This window comes from Chelonoidis abingdonii, chromosome 26, assembly GCF_003597395.2.
Source record: "Chelonoidis abingdonii isolate Lonesome George chromosome 26, CheloAbing_2.0, whole genome shotgun sequence".
Classification (NCBI taxonomy): domain Eukaryota; kingdom Metazoa; phylum Chordata; order Testudines; family Testudinidae; genus Chelonoidis; species Chelonoidis abingdonii.
Window position 1 is genome coordinate 13,350,451 of NC_133794.1, and position 12,683 is coordinate 13,363,133.

At 53.3% G+C, this 12,683-nt stretch overlaps 1 protein-coding gene across 2 annotated transcripts in view; it reads left to right on the forward strand.

The window, feature by feature from the left end:
• COL2A1 (collagen type II alpha 1 chain) overlaps positions 1-12,683 on the forward strand; it is a 64,620-nt gene that overhangs the window by 48,039 nt on the left and 3,898 nt on the right. For both annotated transcript variants that reach the window (XM_032786766.1, XM_032786767.1), the window contains 14 exons: positions 96-203; positions 1,068-1,121; positions 1,831-1,884; positions 2,574-2,735; positions 2,836-2,943; positions 5,391-5,498; positions 6,072-6,125; positions 6,683-6,790; positions 8,671-8,724; positions 9,191-9,298; positions 9,966-10,019; positions 10,614-10,721; positions 11,462-11,750; positions 12,202-12,389. In XM_032786766.1, coding sequence (XP_032642657.1) covers positions 96-203; positions 1,068-1,121; positions 1,831-1,884; positions 2,574-2,735; positions 2,836-2,943; positions 5,391-5,498; positions 6,072-6,125; positions 6,683-6,790; positions 8,671-8,724; positions 9,191-9,298; positions 9,966-10,019; positions 10,614-10,721; positions 11,462-11,750; positions 12,202-12,389 — 1,557 coding nt within the window. The remainder of the gene's footprint in view (positions 1-95; positions 204-1,067; positions 1,122-1,830; positions 1,885-2,573; positions 2,736-2,835; positions 2,944-5,390; positions 5,499-6,071; positions 6,126-6,682; positions 6,791-8,670; positions 8,725-9,190; positions 9,299-9,965; positions 10,020-10,613; positions 10,722-11,461; positions 11,751-12,201; positions 12,390-12,683) is intronic.

Genomic DNA, 12,683 nt, shown 5'->3' on the forward strand with positions numbered 1-12,683 from the left:
TAGCGATGACGGTGCCACATGCATGGCCCCGGGCACCCGTCTCGCGGGGAGGTCACATCTCACCCTGGGTGCTTTTTCTTCCCTTCCTCATGCAGGGTGCTGACGGCCAACCCGGAGCCAAAGGTGAACAAGGAGAATCTGGCCAGAAGGGAGACGCTGGGGCCCCGGGTCCACAGGGTTCTTCTGGTGCTCCTGGCCCACAGGTTGGTAAAGCTCCTCCCCGCATGACCCCGCTGGGAAGGCAGCCTGGGAGAGTGGGGGCTGGCCAGAGCTGAACTGTCCTTGGGAAAAGGACTGTGCTTTGCTTTGAAAATACTCTGGCCATTTGCAGCGGGTCAGCATCTAGGAGCTGGGTCACAGATTTATCCCAGATGAGGGATCTGAGCCACAGGCTTTGAAACGGCTGACGCCCAGCAATCCCCTACCCCGATTTTACCTTTTGTGGGGGAGCCTGCCAAGGCCCCGTGGTCAGTTTGGAATAAACCCCCAGAACTGGCCCAGGAAAAAGGGGGCCGGATTCCTGCCAGAGGGTTGCCCCTCTCTGCAATGGCAGGGCCCTATTCTGAGGTGCACGCATACCAGGGAGCGAGGGCGGCAGTTTCATTGCTGCCCTGAAGCCCTCTGGGAGCTTAGGGGGGCTGGAAAATACCCTCCTATCTGAGTTCCCTCTGCTGCGCACCCCTACAAGTGAGGACCCTCTTCCCCATTGTACATGGTCCCCAGGGATGTTTGATCCAGGTCAGTTTTCCCCTTTGCCCCCCATCATGAAATGCCCCAGTTGTGAAGGGCGCCCTCTCAGGGACACACAGCTGCAGCCAGCTGCACACCCAGCCGTCTAAACCACCGCCAGACAGAGCTGGGTGTAGAGGGAAGGCACCACAAGGACAAAGGAGGGTGGGTCTCACTAGAGAACATCGGGGTCAGAGGGAGGGTCTGGCTGCTACTCATCTCCAGGCTGTAAGACAAACACCCGCCCATTGCAACAAAGGACCAGTCCCTTTGCCAAGACCAAGGGCTGATTTCCTGGGGTCCATTTGGGATCTAACCTGCTTCTTTTTCCTTCTTAGGGTCCCACTGGTGTGACTGGTCCTAAGGGAGCTCGAGGTGCACAGGGACCCCCTGTAAGTACCATCCGGGTCCTTCGACACCTCGGAGATGAGCACCAAGTGCCAGAGCCCAGCCCGGCTCCCACCCGAGGGCTGTGCAGGGGGTTCTGGTTGAGCAAGGCAGCAGGGAAGCAAAGACCATCACAGCCCACTCAAGGGCGATGGCTGCCGAATGCGGTCCATCCCCCTTGTGCATTTCAGTGAATTGCAGGCCAGGAGGCGGAATGCCCCCTCCTTGTCACTGGGACGATTTCGGAATGGGTCCAGTGAAATGGGTGGCTGTATTCACACTATGCAATACAGGCTCCTGTCTGCCAGTGGGCTAGTGGGCTTTGCTCTATGGCGTGGGACCCAGATTCCTGCCAACCCACGAGCCAGGGGACTTTGCTGCATCTCTTGAGTTCAAATCATGCTGGAATGTTCGGCCCTGGGTGACGGCAAAGGCCGTGCCTGGACTGCTGCTCTCCCCTAGTATCCAGCCGGGTTAAGCACTCAGTCTGCTTGAAGGACTTGCCCTCCCGGGCCCAGCTGGCCAGTCATTCGCACCGACACACTGAGTGGATGCTTACCCCCCAGCCCCATACTCCATGCACTCTGCTCCTCTCTGGGAAGAATCCACCCTTCTGGTTGACCTGTTAATGCTGGGGAACCACACCCCTCTCTCCAGGAAGGGCAAGGACTGGGGTGCTCTGCTCACACTTCTGTTTCTCCCCTCTTTATCCAGGGAGCCACTGGATTCCCCGGCGCTGCAGGACGTGTCGGCCCTCCCGGCCCTAACGTAAGTTCATGAACATCCAGCGTCGATTCCACCTTGGCGGGGCCTATGTTTGGGTTTTGGAAGGGAGACGGGGCATAAGCCACCCTCTGTCCATGGGAGAGTTAGATGGTCCATTCTCTGGGATAGGTTTGTCCCTCATGCCCTACTGCAGGGTTTCCTGCACCCTCCTCTGAAGCAGGTGGTCACTCCAGGAGAAAGGAGACTGAGCTGGATGGACGAACCAAAAGAGCTTCCCCACATTTCTAACAGATGAACCAGGGAGTTCCTGTCCTTTAGTAGTTTTCAGTAACTTTGGGGGCTTTTATTTCCCCCCAAATAAATTTCTGCTGTGACCCGATGAGGGTCCCTGGTACTTTGTGCTCTTGACAGCTGGAGAGTCCTAGACAACAGGACGTCGCGAGTGTTTGTCTGAAAAGGAAACCAGTTGCCATGTCTGAATTAGACTGGCGTCCTTTGCTTCGGAGATGGATTGACCTCACTTGAGATGGTTGGCTGTTGGGATGAGATGGGAGGGGAAGGTGAAGGGGCTGGTGAGTCTTCATGTGGAGAAGGATTCTCTGGGACGCGGAGGGCCTAGGCACTGAACTGCTCTTCATTGATCGATTAGAAGACAGAATTAATTACTGGCCTTTGGATTGGAGTAGAGGAACTTCCCCCATTCTCACCAAAACCTTGTTCTTCTCTTCTAGGGTAACCCAGGCCCACCTGGCCCACCAGGTGCTTCTGGCAAAGATGGTCCCAAGGGCGCTCGTGGTGATGGGGGCCCACCAGGCCGTGCTGGTGACCCTGGTCTCCAAGGACCTGCCGGTCCCCCTGGTGAGAAGGGAGAGTCCGGGGAAGATGGTCCAGCTGTAAGTTTTCACATGCACGTTGCCTTGTCTCTGACTGCACAATAGTTACTACCTAGTGCAGCCTCTGCTGGATTTTACCTCTTGCCTTTGTCTTTTCCAGGGTGCCGATGGGCCACCTGGTCCTCAAGGTTTGGCAGGCCAGCGAGGTATTGTCGGTCTTCCTGGCCAGCGTGGTGAGAGAGGTTTCCCGGGGCTGCCGGGTCCCTCCGTAAGTAGCTGAACCTTGTGAAGTCAGACGGTGCAGACCCAGCTCACAATACCTTGTGCCCTATAGTGGAAGTGGCTGTGCACAGCTTGTTTCTCTGCAGAGGTGGAATGAAGCGGATGTGCTGAGAGAGCTTAAATGAGGGGGTCAGTGCAGATCCGGGGTTCTGGGCTCTTTCCTTACTGGGAGCCTGTGAAGGTGCATCCCAGGCATGTGCTGCCCCCTGGTGCACCCTGCACTAAAAAGACGTCCTGCTGGAAGGGGAAGAGCAGCGAGTTCAGTCCTCCAGGGGTGGCCTAGAGAGGCCTCTCATGAGCAAAACCAGCAAGAGTTGCTGCTCCAGCACCTAGAAGGGCAAGGAGCAGGCGAAGGCCAATCAGGGCTCAGCAGGCCATAATAAAAGGGGTGGTTGTGTCTACTATGGGCCAGTTCTGGGTGAAGCCAGGACAGGGAAGCTGTCCCTGCCTTAACCCAAGTAACCTGGCTCCCTCAGGGGTCTAACCTCGGTGATGTTTGCCTCGGATCTCTGTGATAGGTTGTTGTTTATGATAGGGACTTTAATGCCTGGGTGGGTATCATGAGTTCAGCGTTAATCTGTTTCCTGTAAACCTGCAGCGAGCCTGTGCTGCCGGGCACCAGGACAACAGATAATGCTGTCAGACATCTCTTCTATCTAGCCATAAAGAAAGGGAGGTCGATCATGACACCCCTGGACATGCTCATGATGCCCAATCGAGAACCCATGGATTAGATGGATAAGCAAGACAATCTGAGATCGGAGGGAATTTAAACCAAAATAACCTTTTTTGGACAGTGTCTTTTAAAACAATTCAACAGCGAGAAACCAGGAAATTCAGCATTAAGGTCCCACAAACATCCTTAACTCTGTCCTGCATTCCCACCCCATTGTAAATCACAGAGTTTCAAGTCTGAGATAAGCCCTGGGGGAAGACGGCCAATGAAAAACTAAAGAACAAACACGCCGGGGAAGAAATTCACCCTGGTGCAGAGGGACCACACAACATTTTTGCATCACTTACATCCCATTGCAAGGCTTGTGAGTGACTGGACAGGTCTCTAGACCTTGTGCTGAATTTCATCCTATATGCATTTGTCAGCTCCTCTATATTGTGCATGTCATGGAGCTTAGAAGTGCTCTCGGGCTGGGTTTACAGCATGTGTATATTTTAAGACTGGGAAGCGCTTCCGTTCACAGCACTTCCAAACCTCACCGGCTTTTAGGTGCACGGGATCATCACTAATGTTATAGGCCCCTATTCTCCATCGCCCGGCACCTTGTGCTGTCACTAACACCCGTGCAGCACACTGCTAACTCATAACAGTTACACTTTGTTTCACTAGGAGGGTGGTGAAGCACTGGAATGGGTTCCCTAGGGAGGTGGTGGAATCTCCTTCCTTAGAGGTTTTTAAGGTCAGGCTTGACAAAGTCCTGACTGGGATGATTTAGTTGGTGCTGGTCCTGCTTTGAGCAGGGGGTTGGACTAGTGACCTCCTGAGGTCTCTTCCAACCCTAATATTCTATGATTCCAGCTTGCCTGGACGCTGATGATGACACAAGGTGCCAGTCAATGGAGAATCTGCCCCATATTCTTCACTGAGATTTCACATAGCACCTGCACATTACTTTTGTCCATAGGGTCCGATCAGGGAGGCGCTGCCTCATGAGAAGCCATTGGAGGGAGTTAGCATGTCCCAGGCAATGGTCAGCACCCCTAAGGGTCTGACCTATATTAAATTCAGTTGCCCATCCATCATCGCTCACTATTAGAGGCAGTGTGGAAGCTGGTTGCTTCCCCACTGAAAATGTTGAAGGAAAAAAACTGGAACTGAACATTTTCAGCTGACAAGGTTTTCGGGCATTCGAGGACAATTAAAAAATTTCAGCCAAAAGCAGATGATTTTCATGAATGAATCTGTTGCTTTGCAAACCTCAGTTTTGAGTCAAAAAGCCCGTTTTGGTGGACAGTTTTCAAACGGCCCCTATTAACCCTACCCCTCAGCACAGCAGCTTCTCAAGGCCTATTGAACGCAGCAGCTTTGAAATCCATGTGGTGAGATACGCAATGGCCAACACAAGTGAGACACTCCATTGGAAGGGCAATGCCGGCCATTAGCTTACGCGGCCTGTTTCATAAGCAGCCTGTTTCATAAGCGGCCAGCCTGAGGTAAAACCATTCTGCTCCATCAGAAGAGCCTCGCTGCAACTTTCAGGCAGGAAGGATGCTCAGGCCTGATCCAAAGTCAGTGGAAAGACTCTTGTTGAGTTGGGTCAGAAGGTCGTGGGGTCAGGTTTGGGCTTTATGATGGAAAGTATCTTATGACCTTGATGGGGGGCTAATTGTCAGGAGAGTGACTGTCCAGAAGCAGCCCAGGTACTGCATGGGGATCTGCTCACTTGGATTGTTTCTGTTCTTGTCTCTCTGCATTAGGGTGAGCCTGGCAAACAAGGAGCCCCTGGAGGTGCCGGCGACCGAGGGCCACCTGGTCCTGTGGGTCCCCCAGGTCTGACAGGTCCCGCTGGTGAACCTGGGCGCGAGGTAAGCAACAAAACTGACTCGACGTGTTAACGGCCTGGAAACAAAGGGAGACGCGTTTCCACAGCCAAATTCTAAGAGGCACAAGCCTGGGTGTGAATCAGCCATTGGTGGCACTTCTCTGCCTTAGGCCTCATCCCATTTCCATGGTGACGGCCGGACGTGCTTGTGATGTCCAAGTCAAAAACCCATTAGATGGATAAGAAAGTCAATTTGAGATCAGAGGGAATTTAAACTAAAAGAACCTTTTTTGGATAGTCGTTTAAAACAATTCAACATAGATAAACCAGGAAATTCAGCGTTAAGGTCCCCTTTCCCGGGTGTAACCCAGATCCTCGTTCCCCAGGGGAGGGCCAGGAACATGGCCTCACTAGTTCCGGTTGCCCTGGGACAGCCCAGTTTCCAGTTCTCCAGTTCTAGAACTCACAGGAGCCTTGCACAGGAAGCTTTGTTTCATCAGTTGCCTGTGCGGCCAGCTCTTTTGCCCAGGTCTGCACACATCCTGCCCACTTCCTCAGGCAGAGCTCCCTGGGTGGCCTCCAAGGAATCACCTTCTCCTTCTCTTCTCATTCCCAGGGCACCCCTGGATCTGATGGCCCCCCTGGCAGAGATGGGGCAGCTGGAGTGAAGGTGAGCTTGGCAAAAGGAGTTTCTGTCCCCTACAACCTTCTCTGTTCTCCAGCAGCAGGGTCCCAGGGCTTGGGGGCCTCATAGGGTGCCATGAAGCTCCTGTGCTCGGCAAAACAGCAAATGTTGGTTCATCCCCTTCTTGTGTGGCCGCGTGCATTGGGCTCATGGTGCCCTGCAGGGTCAGGCCTGCCCTGGATGCCATGTTCTGGGCAGCAGCGGCTGCTGGGAGCCGTCCCACGTGGCACACTGGCTTGCTCCTGTGTTTGCATAGAAGTGAGCTTGTGCTTTGCCGTTGGCTGAATGAGCCCCCGTCAGGCTGATTCGCGCAGACCTGGACAGCGGTGGGGGCTTCGTGCTCCACAAAGGCGGTCGCTGGCCTGTTCAAACCTTCCCATGGTGCTTGGCCACTCCCCTGCCCCAGCAGAACAAAAGTCAGAGATGACCTCTGGAATCAGGGAGGCGAGGGAATGCTGACATCACTAGGTGACACCACGGCCTCCTGGGGCACAGCGACGAGAGACGTTGACATTAATGGCTGTGTCTTTGTCTCCTGGCAGGGTGATCGAGGTGAGACTGGTGCTGTTGGTTCTCCTGGTGCTCCTGGCGCTCCTGGCTCCCCGGGTCCTGTTGGTCCAACTGGCAAACAAGGAGACAGAGGAGACTCTGTAAGTGTCCCTTAGTGCTCAGACGGCAGCAGCTCATCAAGGGGTCAGTGGTCTCACCAGGGGAATGTAAGCGTACCAGACAGAGTACAGAAGAGGCTCTGGGTATTTGAGAGTACTACCCATGGTACTGCAAGAGCTCTGAGTATTCATGAGTACTGTGTAGAGTGCAGGCAGGGCTATGAGTACTCAAGAGTATCATCCAGAGTACAGAAAGGGATTTGAGTACTCAAGAATCCCATCTAGAGTACAGTAAATGCCCTGAGTACTCAAGAGTACCATCCAAAGTACAGAAGGGATTTGAGTATTCAAGAGTACCATCTAGAGTATAGAAAGGGACCTGAGTATTCAGGAGTACCATCGAGAGGAAATGCTCTAAGTGTATATGAGAGGACCATTAAGAGGCAATGTTATCATTCAACATCAGTGCCCTGATTTCAGAGTATTTAAAGGTGTCATTCAGAGTTAGCTGACTATTGATTTTGCTTGTGCAAGAGCAGTGGTGATTTCTCCAGAGCAGAAAGCAGTAGATTGAAATCAACTTGAGTCCGTGGAACCCAGGGCTTTGCTGTTAGGAAGACTCATGGAGATCAGATGAGCTGATTTTACCTCCAGTGGGGGTTGGTTTCAGCCCCAGAGACATGGCCATCCTATATGGCTTCTTCTATTCCACTTGCTGTCTGTGACTATTGCAGCAAATGGCTTTGCTGGCTGGGCTGTTGCGGGGTGGAACAACCTGCCTCAGCAGAAGAATCTGCCCAAAAAATGGGTTTCCAATTCTCAGTTATGAGCAGTCACAGCAGAAGGCAGATTCCAAGAGTGATCCTGGTGCAATCAGGGAACAGAATCAGTACCAGGCAGTCGGTGCATCCAGTTTCAACAGCTCCAGCAGCACATTTGGAGTCTTCCTCGAGAGCTGCTCTCACACCAGCTGCAGAAGCAAGAATTGTTTGCAAAATTTCAGATACTGAATAAATGAGAGAAAATCACCTTCACCCCGTGCAGAAAAGGAGGTGAAATGATCGACATCAGCCAGCTGTTCAGAGGGCTGCAGCTATGGCTGAGCTGATCAAAGCCACTTGGGCACATACGGATGCTCAATTCCCATTACTTTCCCATGGGAATTAATGGGGTGCCCAGATGTCCTGGGAAGCTTTGAAGTTCTCACCCAAAAGGGCTAATGTGATCCTTGGATGTGTAACCCAGGGAATCTCAAATAGGAATAGGGAAGTTATATCACCTCTGGTTTTGGCACTGGTGTGATCGCTGCTGGAATCCTGTGTCCAGTTGTGGTGGCCACAATTCAAGAAGGATGTTGATAAATTGGGGAGGGTACAGAGAAGAGCCACGAGAATGATAAAAGGATTAAAAAACCTGCTGTATAGTGACAGTGACAAGGATCTCAATAGGCTTAGCTTAACAAAGAGACAGGTAAGGGGTGACTTGATCACAGGCTAGAAGTACCTTCACGGGGAACAAATATTTAACACTGGGCTCTTCAGTCCAGCAGAGAAAGGTCTAACATGATCCAGCAGTTGAAAGCTGAAGCTAGACAAATCCATAAGAGGCACATTTTTAACAGCGAGGGTAATTAACCATGGGAACAAGTTACCACGGGTCGTGATGGATTCTCTGTCGCTGGCAATTCGAAATCCAGATTGAGCATTTTTCTGCAAGACCTGCTCTGGGAATATTTTGGGAGTAAGTTCTGTGGCCTGTGCTGTACAGGAGGTCAGACTAAATGACCACAGTTGACCCTTCTAGTCTTGGAAACTAGGAATTAACACCAACCCTTCAAATGTTACAACAGACTGCCTCTTGGCATGGATGACTCGTTCATAGGGTTATTATGATGTCTATAACCAACCTTTGTCTTTTTCCAGGGCCCTCAAGGCCCCATGGGACCCTCCGGCCCCGCAGGCGCACGCGGCATGCCGGTAAGTCATCCTCATGAGGAATACACTGCCTGGTCCCCCGAGCGGCTGAGCACCCACTGTTTCCACTGACGTCAGTTGCAGCTGCTCAGCATCTCTGGAAATCTGGCTGATACATGTCTGTGAGAGGGAATTTTCCCTTTTGTTCTGTATGCTCTTCTACTGCTGCATGATCCTGGGAAGTCATTGCAAGAGGTTTCCACCTGGAACTCCTGTGGGGTGCACAGACTGGCACTGCATCCAGCTCCAGGGGATGCACTCTGGTCTGCGCTGGGCCCTGCAGTGTGTGGCACGTCCATGCATCGTGCCTAGCACTCTGCCATGCGTTGTGCCTGGCCCTCTCGGCTCGATGATACCCTACGGCGTGTTGTGTGTCTATGTCGTGTACCGAGCCCCCAGGGCTGGACCATGTCCTGCCCTTTGACTTTTCCTGCCCAGGCTGAAAGCTCTTCTCTTTCACCTCTCTCAGGGTCCTCAAGGTCCTCGCGGTGACAAGGGTGAAGCTGGAGAGGCTGGTGAGAGAGGTCTCAAGGGTCACCGAGGATTCACTGGTCTGCAGGGTCTTCCTGGACCTCCCGTAAGTTTCAATATCAGAGCCTCATCCTTGGCCTGAGCTTGCAGTGCAGAACTCGAAACAGAACATGCCGTGCTAGGACTGATCTGGCCAGGACAGATGCTGGGGCGCTGGGCTACGTCCCTGCCTTGGCCCCATGAGCATAATCCTGCTCATACCACGGCCCCAGCCATCTGTGTGTCCTGGGAGGTTCGGCAGCCTGTCTCACTGCAGGCCTGTCAAGAGCTGAGACATCCCAACACCTCCAACGCGGAGCCCTTCCACCCCAACTGCTCCCTTTGGAGTCAAACAAAGCCAGTCCCCCCTTTCCTCCATTCTCTGAGGGAAGTGGGTTGGAAGAGGGGAGCGCAGGGGGCTCTGGGCCCAGCTGGGCCACCTTCGAAATGGAACTTCTCACCACCCCGCCATGTTGGCCTTGCTGTGGCATACAGGTCCTAGGGACAAGCAAGAAGCTGACAGCCTCTCTTGGCGTGGCTAAAGGGGGCCCTCTGCTGGGCCAGGCCTCACCTAGCTTTGGGCTGCTCATGTCTCAGAGACACCAAACGTACATCTTGGGTAAGGGCCGCTCTTGCCCACCCAGAATCCCATCTGGCCAGGGTTTCGCACCCCCAGAGAGAAGCTGTCCAGATGCTGAGATATGACCGTGTGGTTCTGTTTCCACCCCCTTCAGGGTCAATCTGGAGATCAAGGTGCTACTGGTCCTTCTGGTCCTTCTGGTCCCAGGGTAAGTCCAGTTCCCGGAGCATGGGAGGGTAGCGGGGGATGTACCAAGGAGAAGCACAGTGCAGGTTCAGGTGAAATGGCCTAGTTACTTGCTTAGTCAGGCTAAGCAAAGTCCAGAAAATAAATCAACAGCATTACTGGCGAAAAGGACATTGGGTTTTAGTTCCCTTTCCAGCTTCAAGGAGGGGAAATTCAAGGGAGATTTTAGTAACCTGGATAAAGACCTCTGTACTTCCAATGTAAAGCCGTGAGCTGTGTGTAACACATACATGTGACCCTTGCTGGATGGAATAAGAATTGCTGCTCTGTGTGTCACTGCCCCTATAGTGCTAACAGCTGGTGGAGAATCTCCTTGGCATTTGCACTAAGGTCAGTCTCTGTTAGCAGCATAGGCAGATGCAGTCGGGTTCTCAGTGGCCATGGCATATAGCAGAGGGATGGATGGGGAAGTCCGAGGTGCCCCATTTATTATGTTATGAATTAGCCTGGCTGCCTCATGAGCTCACGGAGCCCTCTGAGTTTGCAGTTGTCTTTTTACATCATGATTCTTTCACAGCCTGGCTCTCAACTCCCCACACTTGTGAATCTTTTCTAGGGTCCCCCAGGCCCTGTTGGTCCCTCTGGCAAAGATGGTTCAAATGGCATGCCTGGTCCGATCGGTCCTCCAGGTCCTCGCGGTCGTAGTGGCGAAACCGGACCTGCTGTGAGTACCGTGCCCCAGCAAAGCTGGCAGCCTTTCAACCTGGGCCTTAATGACTCGAACCCCACCAGCTAATGGGGTAGCTCATCGCCCCATACACCACCAAAGGCTTGGCCTTCCCTGTGAAGTGCAGCTGCAGCACCCTTGCATGCCTTGAAATCAGTTGTACTGTGTCTCCATCACCCTAAACCATCCGGAGTGGTTCCATCACCCTGACCTGCTCCATCATCTTAATCTCCCGCAAGTAGCTCCATCTCCGCAATCCACCCTGAGCAGCTCCATCATCCTGATCTGACCCAAGTGACTCCGTCACCCCCAGCTCTATCACCCCAATTCACACCGAGCAGCTCTATTTCCAGCTGGTTCCATCATCCTAATGGGCTTTATCACTTCAGTCTGCAACCAGCAACACCGTTCCCCCACCATCTCTGTCCCTCAGTGGCTCCACTACCCTGACCCGCCCCAAGTGGCTTTGTCACCTCAGTCCATCCCCATAGTGACTCCCTCGCCCCAGTCTAACCTCAGCAGCTGGCTGTCATTTCCAGTTAAATCTCCTAGCAGAGAGCAGCCAGGAGACTGGTAAATCCATTCATCAACTCGATGCGGCCTCATCTTCCCTTTTGCTGAGCCCCATGGGGGAACATGAGGACGTGGTGAGAGGGGGGTGCTAAAGGGAACCACAGCAACTTGGAGATTGGCTCTGAGTTCTCAACAAGGATCATCTCTTTCCCCTCCCAATGCAGGGTCCCCCTGGAAACCCTGGACCCCCTGGACCTCCCGGCCCCCCAGGCCCCGGCATTGACATGTCGGCCTTCGCCGGTTTGGGCCAGGTTGAGAAAGGCCCTGACCCTATGCGCTACATGCGAGCTGACCAGGCCTCTAGCGACCTGCGCCAGCATGATGTCGAGGTCGACGCCACTCTGAAATCCCTCAACAACCAGATCGAAAGCATCCGCAGCCCTGAGGGCTCCAAGAAGAACCCAGCCCGGACCTGCCGTGATCTTAAACTCTGCCACCCCGAGTGGAAGAGTGGTGAGTGCTGGACACAGAGCTGGGTGCTGAGTGCGGGCACTTGCAGCACAAGGGCTGCAGGAGCCACAGAGCCAGAAGGGAACTTCTGAATCCCACCCTGCCAGCCTCCTCTGCAATACTGACCCTTTGGGCATTGTATGGACAGGGGGGTTGTGCAACCCTCCCCACTCGCCGTTCTGCCAATGCACCTCACTGCTGACCTGCTATTCCAGCCCTCAGCTTCCCATGCACACAGCTCTGCCGATGCCCCTCAGTCCCAGCCCACACACCCCCTTGCTCTTCCTGGGCTCCCCTCCAACACCTCATGTGGATGCACCTCATTCCTGACCTGCACCATCCTCTGCTATCACAGCCCTCCACCTCTCTCCTGAGTTTCAAAATGAAACCAAAAAAGCCCGTTAGTCCTAGTTTTACCAAAACGCCAACCTCCTGTGTGTTTCCGCCATTGCAGGTGACTACTGGATTGACCCTAACCAGGGCTGTACCTTGGATGCCATTAAGGTTTTCTGTAACATGGAGACTGGCGAGACATGTGTCTATCCCAACCCCTCCAGCATTCCCAAGAAGAACTGGTGGACCAGCAAGACCAAGGAGAAGAAGCATATCTGGTTTGGAGAGACCATCAATGGTGGATTCCACGTAAGTGCCTGTGGTTAATGTTTCAAACTAACTAGAGTTGGCCTCTCTTGGAGGAGAAGTTGAGTTTAGGGGTGGGATGAGAGATCTATTGTCTATTCGAAGGGAGAGCCCTTCTCTACCTCTATATCCAGCTTCACATTTTATTTAGTGGGACCTACATTTTTCCAAAGTGAGTGGTGATTTAAGGGGGCTCCACATGCTCAGGGTTTAACTGATCGCAATATTTGGAGTCGGGAAGGAATTTTCCTCCAGGGCAGACTGGCAGAGGCCCTGGAGGTTTTTCGCCTTCCTCTG